Genomic DNA, 27,327 nt, shown 5'->3' on the forward strand with positions numbered 1-27,327 from the left:
CACATTACAGAGATGGAGAGCTAAGACGTTGTTATTGGCTTTGGTGCACACTGGCCTGCAAAAGTTTAAAATGAATTGGCAATATTTAGATACATATTAGCAATAAATCTAATCATAATCATCCACAGAATCATTGTGTCCTTCTCATGCCTGTCTGAGAGCCTTGTCTTGACTACTCTGCAACACTGACTTCAGTCACAGCTATGAATGTGCAGTGCTTTTGCAAAGGAGACTAGGAATCTCATGATGAAATAGCAGAAATTTTTCATATCTGAATTACAATGGCAGCAATTTCTGATGGTAATGACAATTCCCAATACAGCAGGGATGGAACCCAGTTCTCCATTGCAGTTATTATTGGCCTTATCTTGAAACAGTACTTTGAATGACTCAGGAACCTAGTTCCAACATGCACAAAAAACCGAGAAAAGTTCAACAACCCCCCCATGCCTTCACCACACAATCTGCTGCAGAGCTGCACAACAGGTTCTTCCACAAGGATGACCAAAGGAGATTGCACAGGCCGTGTTTATCTTGCCATCCTCTAATTTTAAGAGCTTGACTTTGCCACCTCACTAACAAAACAATGTTTTGTGTAAAATGTGTTACGCTTTGAGTGAATAATTTCATCTCTCCTCCCACTACTGGCTCTCCCAGAAACAATTTCACTTCCTCCAGGAAATCAATCTACAGTATTTGAAGTGAAAGACTAAAGCCAAGTCTTTGAGAGAAGAGGAAGAATCTTCAAAGACATAGTCCTTAAGTGCAATTTACGATTTATCTGAAGCTTATCTATTGACCAAATTTCAGGCAATTTGCAAAATAATAGCTAAATGCTACCCACAGCACAAAGGCTACCCATTCCCTAAATTCCAAGTCCATGCTGTAAGGTTTGAATATTTATAATAAGGGTCCTCCAGATACAGGTTTAAGATATCTTGGCCATTTTGGCTGAAATTAAAAATAAATATAGGCAACCTGAGGCAGACTTTGGTATCTTTTTTCTTCAAATAATTGTATTTCAATAAATTGTGCCAGAAGATCACTGCTCCAGGGTTGTGCCTTGACTTCAGGGCTCTGGCACACACAGCTACACCTCCTTGAGAAGGCCCTGTCCAGCCTTTTTATTACCTTTGTTTACCTCAGCATGTTAAAACACAAACCCTTTCCTCAGTGCATATCTCAAGCAACTAGACTTCCATTAAGAAACCCTTGATCTTTCCTGGAATAGATGGCACAATTTCTTGTTAGACTAGAGGCTGCACAATGCTTCCTAGAACAGGGAATAGAAAATTCATGCTCAGCTATGCTAATGCAGCCATTCTCCTTTTTCCAAACTAAATGTAGAAGCACATCAGCCAATGCCCATTTTTGACCCAAACTTCAACGAATTACAAATATTTTCCTCCCTGTGATGGAAACAAGTATCACAACTCCTACAGGTACATGAAAATGAGGGAGAGATTAAGTTACTTATCCAACATAACTGCTCATAGTCTAAATAAAAATCAAGAAAGTTGTACAAGGATTAACCAAATCAAGCGTGGATGATACAAAAAAAAAAAAAAAAAAAGAAAAAGGAAAATGCCCACTTGCTCAGACTCTTTCTATAATGTTTTTCACTCATTTCTTCCCCACACCATCAACTGTTTCATTTACCTCATGAAATACTGTCTCCAGACTTACATGAAGAAATGAATTGATGAACTGAGATTTTGATTTAAACTTGTGTCAGTGTATAATTATATGAAGGTCATTTTTATTCAGCAAGACTCTGGTTTATGTTAGTAGACGTGTGCTTATGTTTGTGAGCATACTGTGTATAAGCATCTGCTGAAGGGAAAAGAATTCTGACTGATATTTATAAAGCTGAAGCAAGGTTTATATACATTGCAGCCTACTTCTGGAAAAGAGAGAGTACGCAAACAGAGAAAAAAAAAGACAAATGTTGATGGTGCAGACTCTTCCCTTCTCCCTTTGAAGAAGGAATTCTAATTATGAATAGATGAGTAAACCACAAGCTACAAAGGTCCTCAGATATGCTCAATGCTTCACTTTCCAACTATGTTGCTCAACTATCTTGCTCAGAAATCAGAGACTCTGCTACCAAACACAAACCTGTTCAGACAAAGGGCAGGACATTTCCTTTCAAAGGCATGGCCAGTGACGTGAAATGAGCTCTACTTTGCCAGCCTTCTCCATAATAATAACGCAATTGTCATTCTCTTCTAATTAAATTAGTCACTTCTACTTCCCATGCAATACATTCTCTTTCCCTCTTCTTCCTCAGTCATGATAAATTTCCATGTGACTTAGCCATCCCATAATGCTGCCTAATTGGTTTCAGCTGTCATTTTTGAAGCCAAAATGCACGGAGAGCCCGGGGCTTGTGAGTGGAACAGGAAGCACTTCCAACTGCATTCTCATCATGTAAAACCAGCAACGTGAAAGAACCTTTCCATTAAAACAAAAACGAGAGTATTTGGCTGCTGGCAATGCCATCATGCAGCAGACAGATTGTGCTGCTCCACTGAGGCAGCGAGGCCATCCCTCTCTGTTCAAAGGAGAGCACACATTATTTATGCCCTAGCAGCTTTCCTGACAAATATACTTTCCCTTTTGTCACCAACAAATTCTTAAACCAATAATATAATTTACAAATAAAAGCACGGGCAGTTGGAATATTTGAAGTGACATGAGAACAAAGAAAAGTTAATTCCATTTAAATGGCACATATCCTCCAACCTAAGTGCTCTGCAGATTACTGTGCCACACTTTAAACTCATTTCATGTGGCTGGTATTTTCAAAAGTGTCATATACTCTCATTTTCATGTATTTCTGTGGCTTTCTATAATTCAATCTTTTCCCTCTATGACATGACACAACGTTAGCCACGCTAACAAAAAATACCCTGCAAGCAAGCTATCTCTGGGTGATACCTAAGCAACTTCCAGTAGAACAGCAGCAGGCAGCAGCACCAGCTGGGCTGAGCAGCAGGGGAAAGATATATAATAAGGATTCAAGAAAGAAAAAACTGCCCCACAAGACACCTTTAATGAAAACAATTTAGCTAACAGATGTTTCTAGTGCCTTGGATTTCTCTCACACTGTCAACAAAGATAAATATACTTCAAAATACATGAACAATACTATATAGAAAAAGAGGCTGGGCAGTGGGGGAGTTCTTAATACAGATAGCAACCTACCTGAAAATCCCAGAGAGAAAAAGGAATGCACAGTTGTCTGATTTTTGGCTGTTATTAGAAAAGACAAATTTATTTATGGATACAAAGTCTCTGTTCGTTTCACAGAGAACAACCTGGTCCCTTACAGACAAGTGAGACACAGTTGAGGAAAGAATTGCTGAATGAACTAAGAGATCTTCAACAAAATATAATTTTCTAAAGATGCCAGTTTATTTCCCCCCTTATTCTCTAGCCACCTTAGTAATTCTATCAGCTTTGTATTCTTAGTAAATCAGGCTAAGGAGATAAAACACACTTAATTTAGTGAAATTATTTTAACTAAAGAATGACATTGCAAAAATCAGTAGGAATTCCTGTTTAGTATGATCAAAACCTAGCATCAAATCATCAGCTTGTGCTAACTGTGATGGACTTATAGACCCCAAAATCAACAGGGTTGGGACAATTTTTGCAAGCTGTAACACGTTGCATGTGCACTTTTTCTTTAATTTGCTAAGTCATTGAGCTTCCACAGCACTGAACATTACATCCACTATATCCACATATAACAAACAAACAAAATCTGAAGATACAGAAAAGTTTCTTCTTGTAAGAGCATGGCAGATACCCATAAGCTCATGGTGAGAGTACTTGCTCCAGGACCACGTAAGCAGAACACATATATGGTAGCGAGGCTGACAATCCACATACAGCCACACTAAGTCAAGCATCCATGCTGATATCGGCACGGGACTGACTGGATAGTACAGACAGGTCTACACAAGCTCAGCTGGCAGAAGAGCCTTTGCTATGCTGGTGTGAGGGATGCAAAAATTGGGCCATCTTCAGAGCAGGAAAAGACAAGTGCAAATACTTCCTTCAAAAGCTTCCACATCCTACATAGACCTCTCTTCACCCTGGCTGAGTGACTTTTTCGTGTCATGCATCCTAATCCTAACTGTCCATGCATGATTGCAAGATTAATAAAAATTTTATAGGGAAAATTGCAGTTCAGACTGCAAGACACACTAGAAAAAAATGATGTTTCCATGGATTAGATTCTCTTTACTCAAAGTAGTAAAACAAGAATAGGGCTTTTTAACTTTCAAGAGGTGGCTCTGCTTATTACTCAGGCTTGATACTTGATTCCTCCTTTTCACCATTCCTTAATTATTTTTTATATCACAAAACTATAAACATAGTATAAAGATATCTGCAACTATTGATTTACTCAGTCTGACTTCAGGATTTTTACTACTATTATTTTGCTCACCCCAAGTTTCTGTTTTTAGAGATTTCATAGATGTATTTTTTATCAGTATGATTAAATTAGTACAAAGCTACATACTGCTTGTTCAGAAAGGAAAAACCTATTTTAAAGATTTAGAATTATGGTAATCATCACCCTCCAAACAGCCAAGTTTTGAGTTGATGTTTTGTTGGTTTGTTTGTTTTTTCAATCTACACTGAATAAATCAGAGTTCCACATTTTAAAAGACATTAAATAATAGTTACAACCCATATTATTAAAGAGCCTGATAAAAAACAAGTTTAATTAGACTGGACAGTCTCTAGTGCAAGTTCAGATACTGTCAGCTTTCACCCCAGAGGGACTTGGAGAATGCCAGTTTATTACTGAAATTAAAAGATAAGGAATGTGTGGGATACCACCAGAACTACCAACAGTAGAGCTGTCCAGATACCTATAACATAGAAAAAATCATTAAAAAAACCCAACCCAACCCAAAAAAAACCCCAACCAAACAAAAAAAAAATCCAACCAAACAAAAAACCCCCTACAACTAGAAGGAATTTTTTTTATTTTGTTTAATGTAGTAAAATAAACTGATTTATTTTTTCTTCAATTCCTGATACAGAAAAGCAACAGCATATTAACTTCACTGAAAGATTTAAAGTGTTCATCTTTAACTGATGAAAATTATAATGCAAAAAGAGACACGTAGGAAGGATCTCAAAAACATAATAATCTTACCCATATCCACTGTCAATGACATGTTGATTATTTGCCTAAACCACTCTTAAAAACTGACAGGAACAGAGAAACTATCCCTCCCCCCGTAGTATTTTCTTTAGTGCTTTTTTACTGTTACCATGAAAGAGGCATTCCTAGAGTTTAATCTTTCTCTTCCTTACTGCTATTTCAGACTTTCTTATTTTATCCTCTTTACCATTCACATAGAAATAGGTCACTGACTTTCTCTATATTTAAAGGTTGTAAACATCTCATCCTTTTTTTCCCCCTAACTCTTAAGAGCCCTACTTACTCTGACTTTTCCTTAGAAGCCTTCATTCTCAATGTTTACTCATTCTTGTCTTTTTCCCCCTCAGGTCTCCAGTTGATTCATCTCTTCTTTGTGTGTACAAATTTACCATTTAGGATGGTGACCTCACCTGTATCGAGTGTCATCACTGGCATATCTACTCTGCATATGCATCCTACTACAATCACGTTTGACATTTTTATCTGTAATTTAGGAAAATAAACTAATTGAGATCTGTCAGTAGATAGAATATCTCATGTGATTTCCAGTGTTGCGTCCATCAGCTCAACTCTAGATGTTTTTTATGCTTTGATTTTGTTGTGGGTGTTACTTTTGTTTTGTTTTGTTTTTGAAAATATTTACACTGAATACACTTGTTAATAAAAATAATAATAAATAATAGTTGCCAATTATTAAATGGCATCTATTGTATGCACAGCATACTGCAAATCTAACCCATATTTGGTAAGATTATAAAAAACCTTAAATTGCACAAAAAATAGACATTCAGATACACACAGCCTCCCAGTCTGTTGTTTTGTAAATCTTGATTAATCTCATTAACACATCATTAGCATGTGCCCTCCGTATGAAGTCTACAAACTTCTGAGAGGTCCTGCAAAGTCAGGATGATGAGGCAAACTGAGTCATCTTTCCCCCTCCTGCAAGGCACATGTAAACTTCTGAGCCTAGAATGAGTATTTTTATTTAAATTTAAATATAACTTTTCGTTCCTTCTTTCCTGCTGATTCTCATGTCTGGCACAGTCTTAACCTCTTGGCAAAGCACTAAGCAATTTCCTCCTGAAATCCCATTTGAATCCCTACCTCCCAAAGCTGATTCTCTCAAACCTATACCTGGACATCAACGGCTCCTCTCTCTGATCTGCTCATTAAAACTTGAAAAACAAGGCTTTCCCAAGAGCGGTATTCCCTTACTGCCTCTTCTCAGTAGTAGGGCATTTCCTTTCTGTTTACTCTAAGCTTTGCTCTGTCACCTTTTTGACTGTGATTTAAGCAAGACAACTTGGGGTGAAACTGGGGCACGAGGCTGGGATTAAACCAACAGGGGAACAGCTCCTTCCCTGGTCAAGGTAAACAGAAACTACAAAATTCAACTGCTCCCATGCTGGGAGCCCTCAATGACTCTGCCCCTTCCCAGAGTGGACAAGCAAGTGTGTTTGCCAAGAGGTGGCAGGAGGTATCTGGCTTGTCGCAGACATTTACTAGCTGTCCGTCCTTGCTTACTGGAGCTGGACAAGCACCTCCTCAAATAGGAAGAAAATCCCCCCTCATTTCACTTTCACACCAAAATAATGTAATGCAGGCTCCAAATAAGTTCCACACTCAGTCAAGGATTAGAAGACTCCTCCTTCCTTCTTGTGGCTAGATTTCCTAATTTCCTCTAGGTGAATGATCCTAGTGATCAGAGCTCAAAACCAGTTCTGAGACACAACTGGTTTTCCCTGCTCTCTCATCCACAAAAATAATGTGCTTTTTTTGTCTGATAAACAGCATATATGTCAATTTCCAAAAAGCATTAAAATAAGAAACTCACGCCTACTTTTTTCTTACAGGAAATGGAAGGGCAATGTACCTAATGAACTTTATTAAGTAAACTCATTGTAGAACAACCTATTTTAGCTGCTGTAATGAAGCAATGAGAATTAAACTTTCTTCTTTAATGGAAAGCAATTTTGAAGAAGCAAAAACATACACACAGATGAAAATAGGCAAGGTAATTGAAAATTCTTGGGTTTAATTACATTATTAGATTAGTCTGGAGCTTTTCACTGTAGAGGCAGAAATAATATTACTCATAGCTCATACTTTAAATTGTAAGTGTATCTGTTCTTGTTTCAAATCTAGTTCATAAACATTGAAAGCATGAGATAAAGCATTGCTATACCAGCTCACTTTTACATGCCAGGAATAGGTTGCTGGTTCATTTATTGATAATAATATACTTATATAATTATGCATAACACTAAAAACCTCATTATCATTCTACAGAGACTGTAGAAACACGTATTGCTTAGGATTGCCTTTCAGCAATTAAATGTTTCTAAATACAGTCATCTTCCTTTTAAATAAACAACTGAAGCAACAAACGGTAGCAGCTAATGATCATTTTAGAACAAACAGATGTGAAACCATCTTCAGAGATCTCTCAATATGTCTGAGATCTCACCTGTAAAACTTATCACCTCCTTGGGCAAAGCTTGCCATATCAGTGACACCTGCACTAAAGCCAGTGTACCCATAACATTGTCTCAACTGACACCTAAACAGAGCCCAGCAAGGAAGGGAACAAAACTCATGTGAACAGTCATACTGCTCCATTGAACTGTAAAGTGAACTGACCTTTTTCTTTGGAAGTCTTCACAGGCTCAGATACTATATGCAAAGTGTGCCAAAACTTCACATTTTATTTTCAGGTCTTGTTTAGGATATCCCAGCTAACTATACAGAAACCATTTTCTGTACCATTTGTACATGAAAGACTATCAGCCCTTCAGGTTTTTAAAGGAAATTCCAAGCAGCTTATTCTCAAAACTCCCCAGGTAACAAGCAATGGCCCTCAGTCATCCATTGATAAAACTGAGCTCTAAGCTCCCTTTGCAATATGCTGATGTAAGAGTTAACAAAGAACACAAAGAAATTATGCCTTACTAACAAGGTACTGTATACACTAAACTGTTCTCACCTAAGTTCTTTCATTCAAAAGGAGTAAGCTCCCTTTCTCTTCTTCCATAGAAACGTACAGCTCCACATTCACCACCAAAACCCTTATATGGAGAATGAACTTCTCCTGATCTTCAACTGTCAGATAGAGTTTTTAAAGACTGAGTTTTCTTGGTTCTGCAGACCAGCAAGGTTAAAGATAAAAAAATCTTCCATATTTTCTTCTGACAGACTTTCATATTAAAAAAAAAAATCTAATTTGAGGTACACAGAGAATTTAATCACTGCCCCATTTCCTTTCAGAGGCTATTCTGCTTTCAGGTTTTAACTTACAACTGCAATGTATTTTGCAATGGAAGGTGCTACATGAAATTAAAATTCATTCTACTCTTTCAGGGACAATGCTGAAACCGAATACCTCTGATAACCTCAGACGTTTCACCAGTATTATTTTCCCAATGGAATCGTCACAGATCTAGCAACACAAAGTTTCCATTTGCTGAAAACTCTCAGGTCACTAACTGTTCATTCCTAATTTAATCATGACATCTCAGCTGTTTTTTATTATGTTTGAAATGGTCAATAGTGATCACTGGCAATAGTGTATCAATTCCATGATGTCACTTTATGAAATAAATCAAATTCAACCCCTTTTAGGTTTGTTAGGCTTCAATAATTCAAAAATGTAAACCACCATGTAATTTTAATCACACGAATATTTTTACTTATTTCAGTGCAAATTACTCACATGATTGAGCTAAACCACATCCAGGTGTTAAAATAACAACAAACCAGACATTACAGATATGGAGCTCAGTAACACCAATTATGTGCTAGATTGCATAGTCAACAAGCCAAAATTTGTACATTTAAATGGGCAACTGTAATTTTTACCTCTGCACATTCATATTATGCACTGAATGGAAGCTTTTTAACAAAAGGAACAAAAGAGGTCATTGTGATCATGCAATTAAAACCTGTATCATGCACTCCCACAAGAATTCAATTCAGGTTACGTGGGCATTATCAGATACCATTAGCTATTTGATCAGACTATAACTTTACATTACCTAACAATGAAAACAGACTTCTGTTAAGCAATTCTGTCATCTCAAGACACAGGAGCATGTTACAATGTCATTATCATACAGTCCTCAGGGTGTTTGAAGAGAACAAAGTACCCTCCCTTTCTTCCTGAGCACCACCTTGAGAGACTGCCCACAAGCCAAAATACTAAAATATTACTTGGATTAGTTCAAGAAACCGTTACTAAATGAGATCCTAAAACGGTCTCAAAAGCTATGAAACACCATGGGAAATAAAAAGGGGTAACCACCAGCAGGGTTGATCCCAATAGCACCTTGTTGAAAAACAAACAGCTAAGTGAATCCAGAACAATGTGTCACTGCATGAAGCTTAGTTTGTCTCCATACTTAATCATGGGCAGCACCATGATATTACACATGACTGGGAGCCAGAGTCTGTAAACAACCCTACTGGATATAAAATCCAGAAATTTGACATTAGTATAATAAGCAAAAAGTAAAATCCAGAAATTCGACAGTATTAGAATAGGCAAAACCATCTATTTCTGGGAGAAACATATTCTATACATCTCATTTCTCAATCAGTTCTGATGAATACATCTAAATACAGCTGCTGATAAAAGGACTGCAAAATGTATTCATGTAAAGACATGCAAATAAGTTTACACTGACCATTACATAAAATTAAATATCAAGGCTTTTCCTATGCTAATTCAGTGTATAAGGAACAGAAGAATCACTAATTTTAAGACAAGGAATTATATTTTTATGAATATTCCAATACCTAAGGTAAAAAAATATGTACTGTATGCAAACACTCTGCAGGCTGCTATAGCTGAATACCCACACCATTACACTGTAGCACTCTAATGTACATAGACAGGATGAAGAGCTTCTCCAGACAAGATGTTGTGATTCTGTGTGCATTATCATGTCAAAATTAAGGCCTCCTCCCAAGAAACACACAAAACAATTCCACTTGTCTTAAGCAGAGACGTACTAAGACTAAAGCTAGTAATCACTGTACTTTATAAATGTAGTGTCTTACAGACTACAGCACAATAATAGATATGATACTGAAAATCTAGCCATCTCTAAACTCATTTGTTTCTTTTAAATTACATGTTCTTGGACCCATCTGTGAAAACTGGGAGGTTAATTATGATAGTACATTGCATAATTCCACAGCTAAATGCTGAAGTAATTCTACATAAATGCCATATGTTTGTCTTAGAAAAACTGAAAAGATTAATTAGAAGGCCAAGGCCAATACTTTGGAAAGTAATACTCTGAACACAATTAAATCCTTACACTATGTAAATTGAAGTTTTAATTAGTAGCTAAAACATTAGTCATGACAAAATAAAAAAAAGTCCAAATTCAGACTTTGCAACAGACTTCGCTTTTTACTGAGATTGCTTATAAAAAGACACTCTGCCCAAGCCAGTCACAACAGCCACTTAAACTTGATACATGCTTTTCATGAGGGAACTACCTCTTAAGCATTAGTCCTGTTCTTCTTCCCTACTTATCCTCACCTATTTTAAAGTTACCTGATCATGTTAATAAAGAAAAAGCTCCAATAAACAACCCATGACTAAGAAGCAGAGTAAGATACCAGTTTAAAGAGTCAATTCAGCAGCATAAGGTCCTTCAAAAGCCCTAGTAGTCACTTCTCCATCTCTGGTTTAGCCTAGCTTTCCACTCCACTACAAAGCATCATCTCCTATAGCCACCACTCTCCTGAAGAAAGTAAAGGCTATTTTGGCCTGATTCATAGATCACTGATGGTAAAGAGAGCATTTCCATCAAATTCAATACATTCTGGACCATATCCAGAATATATAGTTACTTTACTCACCACATATTCAAACACAAGTGTCAAGGTTTCCTTGGTGTGAATGATGTCATGAAGCAGCACAATGTTTGCATGTTTCAATCCTTTCAAAAGAGAAGCTGAAAAGCAAAACAAATATGTAATCTTAGAAAGAATCCAAATATTTTACATTAATTGGCTTTCTTTTTTTAGTGACTTAGGTGAGCTTCATAACCTGACAACCAGTAGTTGTACCTTAGTATTTTCTATGTTCATGAATTCCACATATTCAGTGTGTTTGAAGATCACACCTTCCCATTCAGTGCTATTTTCTCCACCTTGCTGGTCAAACTCAACCTCACTCTGAGGTCGAAATGAGCTATGGCTAGAGATGCTTTCCTTACGCAGCCTCCTCTAAGTGAATCAGTCATGTCTACTCAACCAGACACAAGACTGCTTCTACACTCAAAGATAATTTTTTTTTGTCTCAGATGAAAGTCAAGTATGTCTTTTCAAAACATTGTCTTTGCTATCCAACACAACAGAGCTGCTGTATAAACAAAGTCCAGCATCTATCCCAAGAATAGTGTTTTAAGCAATAATTCTTCTTTCTCTCAAATGTAACACAGGCTTGATGGAATTACTTGTATTAGCCTATGAGAATAAATTAATGGTATTTTCTCACTTATTTTTTCAATGACTAACTCACAGTTTCAGAAAAGACAAACAAAGACTTATCTAATGAACTTTCAGGTAATCGCCACTAAATTTTTTTTACACCATAATACATATTTAATGTTGATACCATATTACATATTTAATGGTGCACAAGATATGATATATTTTAACAAGATATGCTGACAAGCCATATGTTGTTACCCATGTCATTTTGCCATCGGTGTCTTGTCATCTCACACATACATCTGAGCAGGACTATCAGTCACCCCAGCAAGTAAATAATATGGTCTTAAGCTCTGCCAAGGGAGGTTTAGGTTGGATATTAGGAAGAAATTTTTTACAGAGAGAGTAATCTGACATTGGAATGGGCTGCCCAGGGAGGTAGTGGATTCATCATCCCTGGAGGTTTTTAAGGTGAGACTGAATGTGGCACTTAGTGCCATGGTCTGATAACCACGGCGGTGTTGGATCAAGGGTTGGACTTGATGATTTCAGAGGCCTCTTCCAACCCAGCTGATTCTATGATTCTATAATAGATATAAAGACATGCAAATAAGTGGCATATTTCTAAACTGAAAATATGCAACTTGTTTCTGTCACCTTCCTTATTTTGTCAAAGCAAATAATGAAAGACCAAATGCGTGTCTCAATTCTTCACTGTGCAAAATGGTGACTAGGGAGCTTCCACAGCACTATTACCCCTTGCTGTCCTATTAAGGGTGTTTTGAGGGTGTTTCATCAGGTGGAGGTAACTCCAGGGGTCATCTGGCTTTAAAATAGGCTAAGTACATCTCATCTCTCATACTGGTCTTAAAGAGATCGATCACTCATCACTCTTGGAAGTAACATGAAAGCAACATGGCATTTGGTTGCACAAGTGTTCATCCACAAGCACCCTCAGCAGCAAAACTTTGGAGTTCACACTAGGCAGAAGGCAGATAGCAAAGCAGAAAAAACCATAAAGCTGCTTCAAAGTATTACCAGAGATATCCTGATGACAGGACTGCAAACCTGCGAGCAAGCTCCATGACCTGGAATGAAGCAACCCTTCGACCTGGCTGAAGAGGTGAGAAGAAATGTTTCAAAGGAGCTTGCTTTGGCCTGCACTCCACAGCTCATGCTATTTAGAAAGTCAGCAGTCTTTCCTGCACTCTATGTTGCTACTGAATTGTGTATCAGCTATTGTAAGTACAATTAAGCTTGTTAAACATTTAATCAGTGCATGTCTAGCAACTTTTAACATTCCACAAATTAAGTTGAAGCCTTTTCTTAAAGAAAGAGCCATGCACAACTTTCCTAGTGTGAGAAATACTTCTTGATATATTTGAGAGGGGACAAAGTCATCAAAGCAAAACTACTTTATTAAATGAGTCAGGTTAATTGGGTGTCTCCCTCTCCAGAGAGGTGCACCACTCACCAAAATGGGTGACCTTTTATTCTTCCTCAGCCGGTGGTTGTCCCTGTCCCCTTTCCCATTGGCTGGGTACTCAGGGACTTATATTCTCTCCTAACTGCCTACTTTGCCATAAGTCTCCCTCCCACATATCCCCTTCATCTTCTTTTTTTGGCAAATCTTTAGTATAGCCTTTCCTGTTCATTCTTAACAACTCTGTGCAGGTGCAAGGTACAATCTAAACCACATCTAAGCAACAAGCAGCTATAAGCAAGAAAGAAGGGTTAGCCTCCCAACCCCCTTCCCCATCCCCCTCACCCCCTCCAGTCACTCTGGCTTCAGCAAAACATCACTTTATTTCTCACAATAGGATCCTCATCTTAGAATTTCTAGAATTTCTTGGAGCAAAAGCTCAGAGAGATTTGGATATGTTGGTTTTTTTGAAAAGAGAAGAATGAAAAACTGCTACTGGAAAAAGGTATGTATATAAACAACAGATGACAGAACAACTGTTCTGAAAGGTATCCTCTACTAGAAATAAGAATGTTTAACCTGGGGAAACTCTGAGAAGAGTTCACCTGAAGTAACCGAGATTTCACCAGTTCTTCCCTCAAACCTTGTCAAATGACCATACATGCAGAGACACTGGGAACATAAAAACTGCCTCCTAGCAGAACCTGTCAAATTGTTATAGTATTTATAACCTCTGTCAGCTTTTGCTGTGAGGCCTTTAATTTCTCTAGTTGGCCATCACTTTGTTGCTAGAATCTGTACATGGGTCATTAAAGCTTAAACAGTACACTGAAAGCAGCTTACCCTGAAGTCTTTGCAAATACTGTCCTTCGTCTTCAGTCCCCTCCCCCACTCTTCTGTAGTATACAATTCCCCCTTTTACAGCCTCAATATTCAACATCTGCCATATATTACAAGAACTACAAAATATCACCTGCAGGGTGAAATTTCTGGCTTCTTCATTAGACCAAGTGAAATATAGTAGATAATATAGCACAGGGAGCAAAATCATCTTAATTGCACTAATTTACACTGCAGAAATAAGCAATTACACTATCAATTTATATTGTAAGAAACCAAACATAACTGGCGAAAGTAAGAGAATTACCCCATGTGCTCGTCTATCAGGAGTCTTACCAGATTGCCTGTCTTTGTGAAAACACTGCTTTGCTTCTTAAAAAAAAAAAAATAAAAGGGAGGGGGAAGGAAATTAAACAGAGAAAAAAAGTTGTCTGAAACAGGAAAGTCGTTTCTTTCTCCACAGAGTACTCTAAAAACAAAATTAAATATGAACCAATGGCTCATATGGGTTTTTTTCCAGGAAAAACAGCCTTTCAGAACAGATGACCAATACACCTCCTCTTTTGGGCAAGTTTTTACTCAAAGGAGATGGAACTCTGGATGAACTCCACTAATTCAAAGACAAAACCCAGAAATTCACATCCAAAAGAATAAAAAAGAGTCCAGGGAATCTATCAGCATCAGTCTGAGACAAGACTGACTTTACCTTTGAAGCTGCCAATGCAGCTGCTACTGGAGCTCAGTGAGAAATCAGGTGTTGCTGTGCCTGGTGTTAGTTCTAGAATAAAATAATTCTCCCAGAGAACACCATCTCCATCCAGTGATTATCACCCCCAGATTTCACACAGAGTCATGATGAAAAGACTGAAATGTTCTTGAAAAAGCATTGCATCAACTCAAAAAGTGGAAAAGATGTACTAGTACTCATTGTATCCTTAACATGTATTTTTAATAACAAAATTATACAATGCTGCTTCAGAACTACTGGCACTCTTTTTTTACCCTCAGTATTAAATGTAAGATAAACAGATGGCAGCACTTTTAATTAATTTCCCCAAAGAGTTCTGAGGAAGTAAAGCAGCAAATAATGTTAAAATGCTTTTTTGAAACACTTTGGAAAAAAATATTATATGGGTTTGAATTGCCAGGTGTTTGTTCTGTCACCTGCGTTTGCACAGCCCCTCACAGCAACTTCTAACAGTAAAAAACAGGGAAGATGAATTGTTGACATACTTTAACAATTAACAACATCCAAGATGATAATTTCTGTAACTTGTATGCAAGTTCATGACCTGAGCCGCTAAATGTACCAACACTCAGCACTTTTCATCAAGGGCTAATAACCATATTTGCATACTTAAAGGAAACACATTTCATTTGCTTGAATAACCATCACAGACTTCTCCAACAAGGGGATGTTCTCATCTATTATGAGCTCCTGGCAAGCTGCCATATCGCTTGTGTTGGTCAAGGAGTTTTTTTGCTGTTCCCAGATGAGCTGGATTCTACAGTACGCTCACTCTGCGAGCAAGGCAAGCCAGATGGACTACAGCCAACTCTTACCCAAAACCTGAGCAGCATCAGTAAATCAGTGCTTTGCTCCCTGTGGGGTTTACAGCATCAGCTCAAGCTTGACACTCCATTAACAAAGCCTTGTGACTTTTAGATGAGCCTCAGCTTGGAAGTGTTTTGAAAAAGACTATTCCCACATCTCCACAAAGTAACATTTCAGTTACACAACAAAATCAACAAAAGTAACTATCACTGTTGACTCCCAGGCCACATGGAAGAACTTTTCACTAGCAAAGATAGTACTTTTGGACATGGCAAGCATGTTAAGCTTGAACATTAATTACGGAGCTTTGATCATCTATTCAGTCTTTCAATTCCTGACTACCACTTTATTCTCACTTCATGGGAGTGAGAACTATGGCCCTAGATAAAAGGGCCATCATCCATGATTTCTGAATTGGCTGACATTTTAGTGACATGAAAGCTTTTCTCAGTAGTGGAAGAAGAACTCAGCCTCATGCTGCTCATATTCACCATAATGTACAACTGCTGATGACACTCTCTCGTATTTCCTAATATATACAAAGGCTGTGATACTCCCAACATTTTTCTAAAAAGTATAATACAAAAATGCCTGCTTTCCTCAGTATACAGTAGTAAGGGTGTCCTCTGGAGTTACCATGCACCAGTGACAACCACTGCCCATACTGCTATTCACACACAGTGCTCACCCTTTCGCAATGTTACTCTAGGAGGACATCTCTCATTGGGAGACTTTTACGCTGGAGTACTGCACACCATGGCACTTGCATTTCTCTAATACTGTTAGTGCAACTGTGCATCTTTGCTGCCCTGTTGAATTTCTGAGACGCCAAAGCACACACAGTCTATTCAGTAACACAAATTTGTGAAAGCAAGTACGCTGCTGTGCTTCAGAGCCAAACAACTTATCTTTAAAATTCTGCAGCTTGTCACACTCTGCAGACACAACGGTGCTCTCTGTCAAAGTGCCAACTTCTTCGCATAAACAGTTGGGTTCAGCCTCTGAGCTCTCCTGGAAAGGCACCTTTAGTGAGAAAACATTCATGGGGTTTTTTTCCCTATCATCATGTGTTCTGAACAAACATACTCAAATGTGTCTTACTGCCTGCACAAACTACAGAAGTTCTACTTCCCTCCCAGCAAGTTATGTTTCAATCTACACATCTTTTAGAGTAATTTTTAAAATTTGGCCTGAGAGCACAATGTCCCTTATGCTTCTGATCCACTTCCCACACAGCAGGGCTTTCTGTGTGCAAAAGGTTACTTAGAATTCTACCACAGAGAGGGGAATTCAGTACTCTGTTGATTTTGCAGCAATAAATGTGCAGAAATTTCCTTCTCAGAAATGCAGACCCCAAATCTACACTTTGCTATTTTCCAGTTCACCCATCTGAAATAATTTGCTACAAGCAAATAGCTTTGCTTTCGTATAACCCCAATACAATAATATTCAATTCAGTGAAAACTGTACATTCTAGGTAAGACCACATTGACCAGAGAATTCTCATCTTCTCACCACAGGATATAGTCTGCAGAATGATCATTATTTATAGTACATATATTATCCCAAGCGATTGATTTAAGAGCTGCACACCTACAAATGCACAGAATTAGTCAGCTTCCACTCTGATCTTAGTGAATACAGTGCATTAAAGACATATGGGTTACTCTTCAGCTTTGAAAATTTTCTAGGAGGAAGTTTCTTAACAAATTTCAAAAGATTTTGTAAGGTACAGGAAGAAGAAAAAGCAGAACAGAAAACTTTGGGTGGACTATTATGTAAGCATAGGTCAATTACCTTCTTCACAACTAATTTCAACCTCATGGCAATCTCTTATAGATGTAAGCAATGCTCCTTATTCTAGTTTTCATTAAGTCAAAAAAAGGACAATCTGGCATTGAGGAAGCACCCAGTGCTTCACGTGCTTGCAAGAAAAGGATTTGGTAGTCCTTCAACTGTAGACTGCTTTGCTGTAGATTAAATTAGCTGCACCTACCTCCTCAGTCTCAATTCAGGTTTTATTTGTGAAATTTCTACTTGCTGCTCCTTCTTGAAAGTGTAGCATGCTATTAAAGAAGAAATACAGAAAAAATGTGTGTGTAACAACACACAGGCATATTCAAAGCTGCTTCTTGCTACGGCTGTAGTCCCCTAAGCAAATGGCAAGTCACAAACCTACTGAAACCTCTTTGCCTATTGAACTGGAACAAAACACTGGAAGGACTGATCAAATAAGCTCTGAAAAGCACTACAATGTATTATTCTAACAGTTATACAGAAGACTGCTGCCATATGAAATAAATGTCTCATTACATTCTAGATATAAATTCATGCATTGTGTATGGTTTCCAGTACTCTTCAGACACAAGTACAGATGGAGGTTAAAAATAATGAGACATCATCCTATTAAAGTCAGACTCTTGTGGAAACCAACTGCAATATGCTACTCCTATCTTGTAGCAGCCAGTTATATCTTGCCTTCACTGTCCATTTCAGTATTCAAGAGGAGGAAACTGTGTAAACCAAAAATATGCAGTGTGTACAGAAAACAACTCTATAATACAGGTAGCATGTGAAAGCAGGAATCTTTCTATTACTTTTTTATGCTCACATAGCATGACTGGGACCAGTAGTACAATTTATAAAACCATCACTGGCTGTTATTAGCCTTGATATGGTGATGAATTTCAGACACTGTCTTCACCTAACTATCTATCTACCTTAGGATGACTGTGGAAATTTTCAGACTAAACAGTTCCTCCCATTTCCCAAAAAAACAGGCTTTAGTAGCAACTTTCATAACCCACTGAGTAACTTTCCCTTTGAAAAAAACCCAAACCTCTCAACACCGTGTTTTGGAGTAGAGAGTCAAAGTCTGGAAATAGAGGCCTTTAAAATAGAAATACACACTTTGCCATCTCCATGAAAATTCTCTAAATTTGGTCAAGTTGAAACTTTTGAAATTGCTTCTTTGGGTCAGCCTGACTATCAGTAGTGTGAAAGGAAGTAGGAATACAGAAAATGGCACAGAAGGCTGAGATTCACAGTGGAAGCTAGGACAGCTGGGTAAAGAGAAAGAAAAGCCAGAGGACATATTTTTTTTCACAGGTGGAAAACCACAAGAAGTGGAAAGTAAGACCATGTAGACAAGACAGAAAAGAGACAGGACACTCCCACATGGGGTGGGCAAACACTCACATGTAGGGGGAAGTACACAAGAGCCTGCAGACAAATATTCTCCACTGATCTCCATACTACAACTCAAAATTCCCATAGATTACCAACCCACTGCTTTCAGAAGGAATCAATGAAAATATCTGGCGGTTTCCCACATTCTCCTCCAATTTTCAGACAGAAGCAACCTTCAACAGCTACCAGCTACCATTTCAGGTCAAGTAGGATATGTCCATACAAGAGCTAGCAAACACAATGAAACACTGGAATGCAAGCACCAGAAAATGGAATATGGATTTCCACTTGCTTTTTCAAACACTTAGAAAAGTATATAAACAAAAATTCAGATGAAAATAGAGAATACCATCCCAAGTGCTCAAAACGAAGACAGACTACAACTACAGAGGCTGCTGCAGTGAAAACTCGGCTTCTCCAAGATACACATTCCTGATGTCACTACCATGAGATAAGTCAGCTCACAGCTGCTTCATATCTATCTTGCGTTTATCTCACACTTCCACAACCTGTAAATTCACAGCCTAACTTATCCTGCAGTGGCCAACTTGTGTGCTAGCACCTGTTAACTATTCCCAGGCCTTGAATTTTTTTCACAGATGGAATAAGTAGTTGCCTAACTTTTATTTTATATAGGCCCAGGTATGAACTTGATCCAGATTTATTTTCAAGTTTCAGTGGTAGGATCTTGTCCATCCATCAGAGAAGCTGAAAACTCTACCAGGTCCAAGTCAGAAAAAAAATCAACCTGATCTTTAACCTTACCTGGCTGAGCATCACATTAAGTCACTTAAGCTGATATCATCACCATATTCCTTATTTTCTGAAATGCTTCTGATCTTAATTCACGTATAAGAACCACAGAGTACATACAATTGTTACAGAACCCCAAGGAACCTTGTACATTGATATTATCCAATGCTATGCAAGTACTTTGAAAGTCATCTCAAAATCATCTTTAAAAAGACTCTTAGCAAGTGGGGTGCTGACAAGATGAACAAATATTTATGTAGAGTGAGGAGTGTTCTAAAAAATTTCAAAACCATCAGTGTTTTAATAATGCACAGTAGGTGCCTATAGCTAGAGCCACCCAACAAGAACACAGAATTAAATTAATTGATCAGCATCCGACACAGGCAGAGATCACACAGCAGGAGCAAACATGGTGTTGTTGTATAATTAAGGAAGGAACAGCGCAAGTAGAGGGGCCGAATTAAGTTTTCACAGCTAAACTTAATTCTGACAACTTCTGAATGATTGACCTTGCAACCATAATAAAGATCCTCTGCTGTAAACGGTGTACCTGCAATATTAGTATTACAGTGTCTAAATGAGGGAGTAAATAACCAAGTACGAGCACTGAAACACGTTCTGGTGAAGTCAGTGGGCGTTCTGTTACTTGCTTTTTCCAATGCATCAATATGACAAGAAATCACTTAATCTTATGTACCTGCAATGAATATTTCTTTTGTACAACAGAAAGGCATCCTAGGAAATAATTTAATTGCTTTGACATGAAACTGAGTTTGTCTATGAGCATACTTTAACCACTACTTACAAATGAGGAACTCTACAAAAAAGCTGTTTTAGAAAAAAATTACTTTTGCTCTATTTCTCAGTGGGGCATTTCCTTCAGCAAAAAAAAAAAAAAAAAAGGTACAAAAAGCAGACTCATTTGTCAGCACACATTTCAGGCAGCAGAAAAAAAAGGCTTGTGGCATATGTCTTGCTATTTTTCAAAGAGAGAGCGAGACAGGAGCCTTTAAAAGATCATGTCAATTTTCTTCTTCTGGGTGGGTGAGGCTCAACATGCCTCTTTGCCCATAAGTGGAAAATAAAGCTGGAATGCTCATGACATTGCTTTGTCTCTTGTGGAATGGTTTAGATGTTAAAGAAAGACAAACTCAGTACAAAGCTAGCAAATAATTATTTTTACAACTATTTTAGTACACAAAATCAATCACAGTGAAAATAAGGCATACTGTTTAAAAATATTTTTAAGGACAGGAAATAACCTTAATTCTGGCACCCCTTTGATGCCTTCTGTAAGCTTTCTAATAAATTTTTCTTCCACATCCAAAAATATGCTAAGCACACAGACTGTAAAATGGCAAGATTCCCTCAAGTAACTTGTAAACTAATTTCCAACATGAAAAAAGCAAAAAAGGGATGAAGCAAACTTGCAGACATTACAGCAGCAAAACCCAGTGGAGGCTAAATTTTTTTCCAGACTAAATCAGTTGAAAGAGATTATATTGGAAACAGATCTCCATGCTTTACCATAAACAGTAAAGCTCTTTTGTACCAACAGTGCTGGACATCCACTTTGCAAGCATATAATCTGAAAATATGTTCTAAATGTTCTAATCACATGTAAAGGCCCTATCAGTTCACAAGGTACAGATACGCCATCCTCCTTCTGCCTTTGCCTTCAGGTCTCTGGGTATCGTCTGGGTTCTCACCTTGTCATTTAACTGTCATTTAGTCTTGCAGTTCATAACACTTAACAACAATGTTAGTTGCATTTAAGTTGCAAGCAACAGGGAGGAAATGGAAAACTGGGGATCCCAGAATTTTGCTTTATTCACCCTGGATTGTAACTTAATCTAAATCAGTATGACAGCAAACTTTATAAATTTACATTTAAATGCAGTGAAGACCCGTTATTACCACGTCATTGTCTAGAACAGCATGTGCTTATTGAAATCTTGTGGACAATGTTGAACTTGGAAATTTGAATTTTAAAGGACAAAAATTCTATTTTAAGCAAGAGATAGTAAGCCCCTTTAAAAAGCAGCTGGCCCTCAGAGAGTGCAGGAGAGGTGCTAGAACAGAAAAGATGGGCTGAAGGAATGTCTCAGCTTCATAGAGTTGACAGCCATAGCTGACAGTGACAGGGTGATGTGAAAGTTAAGGGATGCTTAGAGATGATGTAGTTGAGGTACGGTAGTCATTTCTATCCTTCTACTTTTGCTAAAAACATACCCATAATTTTCTAGTTCAAAATTAAAAGCTACCTGTGTAGATGCACGGTATCAATCAGATTATGGATCTAAATCATACTGGAAGGCATTCCGAGCAACAGCATAATTAAAGCACACTCAAGAAATGTGAGAAAATACATTAAAGGGATCTGCAATCATAACCCATTAACAACACAGGTGGTAAGAATTTTTTTTTAAAGGCCAACTCAACAGTCAACAGCTTGTCTGTCTACTACATACAGATATAAAACATCCAGCCCCCTTGAAAATATACTATTCTTCGATCCTGTTGTGTCATTCATCATTATAATTACAGCAATTTACTGTTTGCTTTTCCAGATAAATTTCTTTTTATAGAATCACAGTAATTAACAATGACAGTAGCAAAATTGATAGCACCGCTTCTTAAAGTACCCGTTCCTCTAAGATGACACTACTGCCTTGACAAACTTTAAACAAATGGTCTCATCTTTTGCAGTTTGTGTCTAACAGTGTTTGTTCCAGTCAAAACAGGTCAGCCTTTTCCAAGACAGGACTAGAGAAAAAATATGCTCTTTAATGTTGCTGACCTTTTCTTCAAACAGTTCTCGGAACTCATTCATTGAAAGGTGGCCTTCAAAAGTTGCACTTCAGGTCAAGGAAATTCTTTTTCTAGTTTCTGTGAAAATTTTTCCAATTTGTCAAGGTTTACATCTAGTCAATGGAAAATTGTACTTTGAAGCTGCACTTAAGCAGCTAAAGTCTCCCAGAGAATCCATCCTCCCTGAGTGTGCTTAAACATTCAGGTATATGCCTGAAGCAGAAATTTGAGACTAGAAGTCTGGAATCCAACACCAGTTATAGATGGGACAGTGTCATCAGCAGAACTATTTTGACAGTTTCCCCGAAATCACAATCACAAACCTGGGTTTGGCTGAACGCATCTCCAAGTCCCGTGCTCCATTTCTGCTCCCCCCTCTCTTCACGCCTGCTAATGACAAAAAGGGTGGGAAACACTAGCCCTGTCCAAGTAGACTCCCCACTCTCAATGCCACAGGCTCCTGGCTGAGGCCAGTCAAAGTCACCAACCCTTCCCATCTTCCCATTACTGCTTTCTACACCTGGTGCTGCTTTGAATGGCCTTTGTAATTTGCATTCTTTCAGATCCACTGTGATAGTTGTCATTCTCTTCCTAAGATCCTCACACCAACAACTACTCTTAACCTCCATTTCTCCTAGTTCCTAGTTCTCCTCCCTGCTGCTGCCCAGGTATGGACAGTGCCAAGCATTCCAGTGGGACAGTCTTCTTCCAGGCTACCAGAGCACAGTAGAAAGGGGAGCAAGAAGGCTAGAGGAAATACAAGAGGGAAAAGGGCACAAAAAAAGCATGGACAATGCATGTAGAGCTTTTAACTCTGTCAATATCAGAAAAAAACCCAACCAAACCCAAATACAAAGGGGGAGGTTTACACTTTTGCAATGAAAATTACCATCTGAAAAAACAGTATCACAAGGGGACTTTCACTTCAAGATTCAGGACAAGCCAACAAACCAAGAGTTTAAATTTTTGTTCATCATCCCCCATAGTACGTGAGTCTAGAGACAAAGATAATTCTTTAGTCTGTCTCTTTAAGTCTTTCTTGCTTATTATTATAGCTAAACACAAAAGTGACTTGCTAACCAAACACATGAAGCATGAAGGTTCTTGTTCCTGAGGAGAAATGGAACAGAAAACAAGTAGGGCACCTTAGCAAGCAGCAGGATCTAGAAGGAGAACTACAACATGCCTAGACTGTATTTCTCTCTAACTTCCATTTTCAATTAGAAAGACAAAGCAAATAGAATACTAATAGGTTGAGTGGCTGAATCAATAAGCGTAGCAGAAACTCCACCTGGTGAGCTCTTTTCTACTTGTAAAAACCACGCAAGGAGAAAAATCAAACTTTAGCTGTTCATTTCATTTGACCAAGCACAAGCCAGACCAGACCACACAGTGTATCAGTATGTTGCCAACATCATAAATATAATCTCCTTATAAATGTAGCACTATCACATGGTCAAATATGGGACTCTGCCATCTCACCAACTGAAACCAAACAAACTTGCTCAACAGAAACTAAAGACTACTCAGTTTGGAGCAAATGTACAGCAGTTTAAGTTCAGTTTAAGCAACAATGTCATGCACATAAGACCAAGGTTTAGGAATATGGCAAAACCATAATTTCTCTGAAGCAGTTTCTGAATCTCTGAAAGTCTGGGGAATGCATGTTGCTCTAAATAATCCTTTTCCAAGCAACCTCTTGAAGACAGCTCATCTGCAACAATATTTTGAGATACTGCAAAAGGGTAAAAACATTTTTAGTTTCTACAACTAAAGTGAGAACGTCTTAGTGTGCCAGAAAATACAGCTCAAGCACTGTGAAGTCCTTGGAGCTCTTTACTAGTGATTTGCTGCCTCATCACCTCATCCCAAGTAAATCAAAGAATGACTTCAACAAAGTCACTAAATTTTTAGGGGTCAAGTTTTTCTGCCAAAGGAAAACAGTCTGACCTGAAAAAGGTCACAGGAATCCGGACAGAAGCAAGTACTAACGAATTTATTTCCTCCTTCATCATGGCTATTTAGTGTGTATGTTAAATCAGATATTCTGCAACGGTAAACTGCACCTCTAAGGGAAATTGATAAATGAGGACTACTAAATCTCTGTTCCAGCACATGCCAGAAAGCTTTGGCTAAAAATCAAGAATTGATTACATTAAAAAATCTAAGAGCATCTTCCATTTCAGATATTGATATTAAAATAGTGTCAACCAAAGTGCTAACATTCACAAGACTAAGCATTAAATACACAACATAGTTCAGTATTTCAAATAGCACTAGCCTTATGAAAACAGAACAGAAATATTCCCAAACAAAAAGAGGAAAGATCAGTCCATGAAACAGGCACAAGAACACTACTCATTTATTTCTAATTAGGGCTCAGCAACCCAGTGACGACAGATCACACACTCCAAGAGGTCCATTAAAATGCCTCTCCCCTAGCTGGTTAGGATGCTTACATATGACAGCCTGATAACATTTGAAACAAACTGACAAGATGTCCACAGATAAACAAACCCGATCTGAGGCAGCAAAATACACTCCTCTCCCAGAGTTCTCTGACCACAATAAACTACCTGTAAAATATTAAGAACCATTCACTTGAGCAGAAACTACAGTTGCGTATCTGTATCTTGAAGTTATCTTTAACGTTAACTATACAATGAGCGCTGCACAATCATAGGAAATGCAGTGGTGTCACTGTCATCAAGGAGTGTATGATTATCTGCAGGTATATTTCCAACATTTTGTTGGTTTTTAACAAGTGAGGTTAATAAAACCTTATCCTTGTATACCGTTTGGCTTTCATTTCACTTCAGGAGCTTTTATAAACTTGTTTACATAATTCCCAAAGATGTAGATTTATAATTGTCAATGATTTTACAAGGTTAATGGCCTCTGTAATTAAAATGAATGAGAAGCTGAACCACTTTAAATTTATGCGCTTCGGTCAACCATAAAAACAGCAAACTCTGCAGAGAACGTGGGTGTATGAACCAGAGTAAAACCCACCTTTTGCTGACAGCTCCAAAGCAATGCACAGAAAGGGACATCTCTTAGTGGTGTTCTTAGACTCTGGAGTATTTGGAAACATAAAATTTTATAGAACAGGGATGAATGGAATTTCCAGTCCAGTTTCCAAATCTAGATACACTCTGAGAAATACTTTTATTCCAGAGGTATAAGTTGAATTTAACAAACAAGCACACACACAAAGGTCACACTGTCGTACCAAAAGCTCAAAACCACAGATTCTCTTTTCAGGAGTATGCCTATTATTGAAGATGGTTTTAATTTACTTTAAATCTCACTTTCTTTTATTTTTTATTTAAACCTCAAGTTTTTAATTAGTATATTTTTAAATAAATTAATTTAATTTGTACTCTTGGAGTACCGGCAGAAATCCAACAGAAAGATGTTAATGTCTTGAACACATTATCCACAGATACACACTCTTATAGGATATTTAGTTTGACCTCCTCAACACAAGGAGCAATTTCCAAGCTCATAAATTTTTACTGAGCATATTTTTAGAAAGGCATCCGTTGTCTTGCAACAACCCATCTGCATAAGTCCCCACAAAACTCATTCACATTTGGTAGAGTGGGAAGTCCATCTAATCCTTACACAGATAACTTAAGCCAAGCCTGTTTAATCAGGCTTTTAATGGAGACTACATACTGCTCCAAAACCTTTTCTTTTGCCTTTATATAGATTGGTACTAATTTGTACAAGCAAGACTGAGAGACAGCAGCATACAGACATACATCAGTGTGATCACTTGAATTTTGTTTGTGTGCTGCAGCTACAACCCTTAGTTTCTCCACCGGCATGCAAAATAAAGCATTTTTGATTATGCAAATAGTCTTCTGCTTTGTGAATAGGGCCTCAAGTGATTCAAATGCTAATTCTGTTAGAAACCTTGATGCAAAGCCAGTATTTCAACCATGTCAGCTTTATAACCAAGACCTTCCGAGAAACACATAACTGGAAATTGAAAAATACCTTTTAGAACTACAAATACATAAAGTAACTTGGAAAAGTGAGAAAGCTCTTTACAGCTTTCTGTCAATGGGCCTGCAACTTGCTGGGTTTTATTTTGTGTTAGATGTCCCCTCAGGAACTGGCAGTTTCCTAACGGCAGCAGTGTAGGCACTGCCACGCTGAGAAAACCAGAAATGAAACAAAAAAAAAAAGGTAAATTTTTACCTTGTCCAGAGGTTAATATGCTAAATGGTTGGGGTTCATGTCATCTCATTTTCTTAATAAAACCTTTACACAATCCAGTGAATGTTTGTATGAAAATTTTCTCACCATTATTAAACACATTTTTTGAGCCCTCACAGCACAAAAAACAGCAAGCATGCATCCTGGATTTCAAAGAAAGAGAGAGAAAGTGAGTGAGAGAATGTGTGTGTGAAATGTGTAAAAAGTAGAGTAGCTTATATTTTTACTAGTTATAAAATTTTGGAAATATTTGGACCACATAAAGGTATGTCAATTTTGAATTTTGACTGCTTCTAAACTAAAACTTTGAAATATGGTGAGAGCTTTTTTTTTTTTTTTTTTTTAGTTTGCAAGTGTTGCCTAAAATCAAAGAAAAATTCTCTGAACAGTTTAGTAAAGTAAGGTATAGAGCAGGTCTTTCATTAAGGCATTAAGGTGCATAAAATACATTTAGCATAAACACACAGAATAGCTGTTACAATTTCATAATACTGGCTAATTATCATATCCAACCATTACATCATGGTCCCAAAAACTGTCCATCCCCCGAACCTGCCTCAGGCCCTCCCCTCGGCACACACCCCTGCTTTGAGTCGGTGGTCTAGGATCCCTCCTTCCTCAATATCTTCCTTGTTGTTAACACCTACCATCCTGCTTGGAACCATTTCAACAATTCTGGGCCTTCTGGATGGTTTTGTCTACAAACAATGTGTATATTGTGTTCCTTAGGTACATCTACAACAGATTGGATGTTCTCGCTAAAATCTTTCCTTGAAAAAGAACATTAAACAGAAGTTCAAGAATTTGGCACAAAGGGTGACAAAGGGTGGTTAAAGTATTAAAAGCTATATTAAAATTCCATATACTAGGATCTGAGGATCTTAAGGATCTTAG

The 27,327-nt window shown here is 37.7% G+C and overlaps 1 protein-coding gene across 3 annotated transcripts in view; it reads right to left on the reverse strand.

Annotated features, from left to right (window-relative positions):
- The window catches only part of CDK14 (cyclin dependent kinase 14), a 311,313-nt gene that overhangs the window by 165,529 nt on the left and 118,457 nt on the right, over positions 1-27,327 (reverse strand). For all 3 annotated transcript variants that reach the window (XR_004359107.1, XM_032699286.1, XM_032699277.1), the window contains one exon: positions 11,060-11,154. Coding sequence is in view for 2 of the 3 variants with exons in the window: in XM_032699286.1 (XP_032555177.1) it covers positions 11,060-11,154 (95 nt within the window). In the remaining variant the exon portion in view is untranslated. The remainder of the gene's footprint in view (positions 1-11,059; positions 11,155-27,327) is intronic.

This window comes from Chiroxiphia lanceolata, chromosome 1 (assembly GCF_009829145.1).
Source record: "Chiroxiphia lanceolata isolate bChiLan1 chromosome 1, bChiLan1.pri, whole genome shotgun sequence".
Classification (NCBI taxonomy): Eukaryota; Metazoa; Chordata; class Aves; order Passeriformes; family Pipridae; genus Chiroxiphia; species Chiroxiphia lanceolata.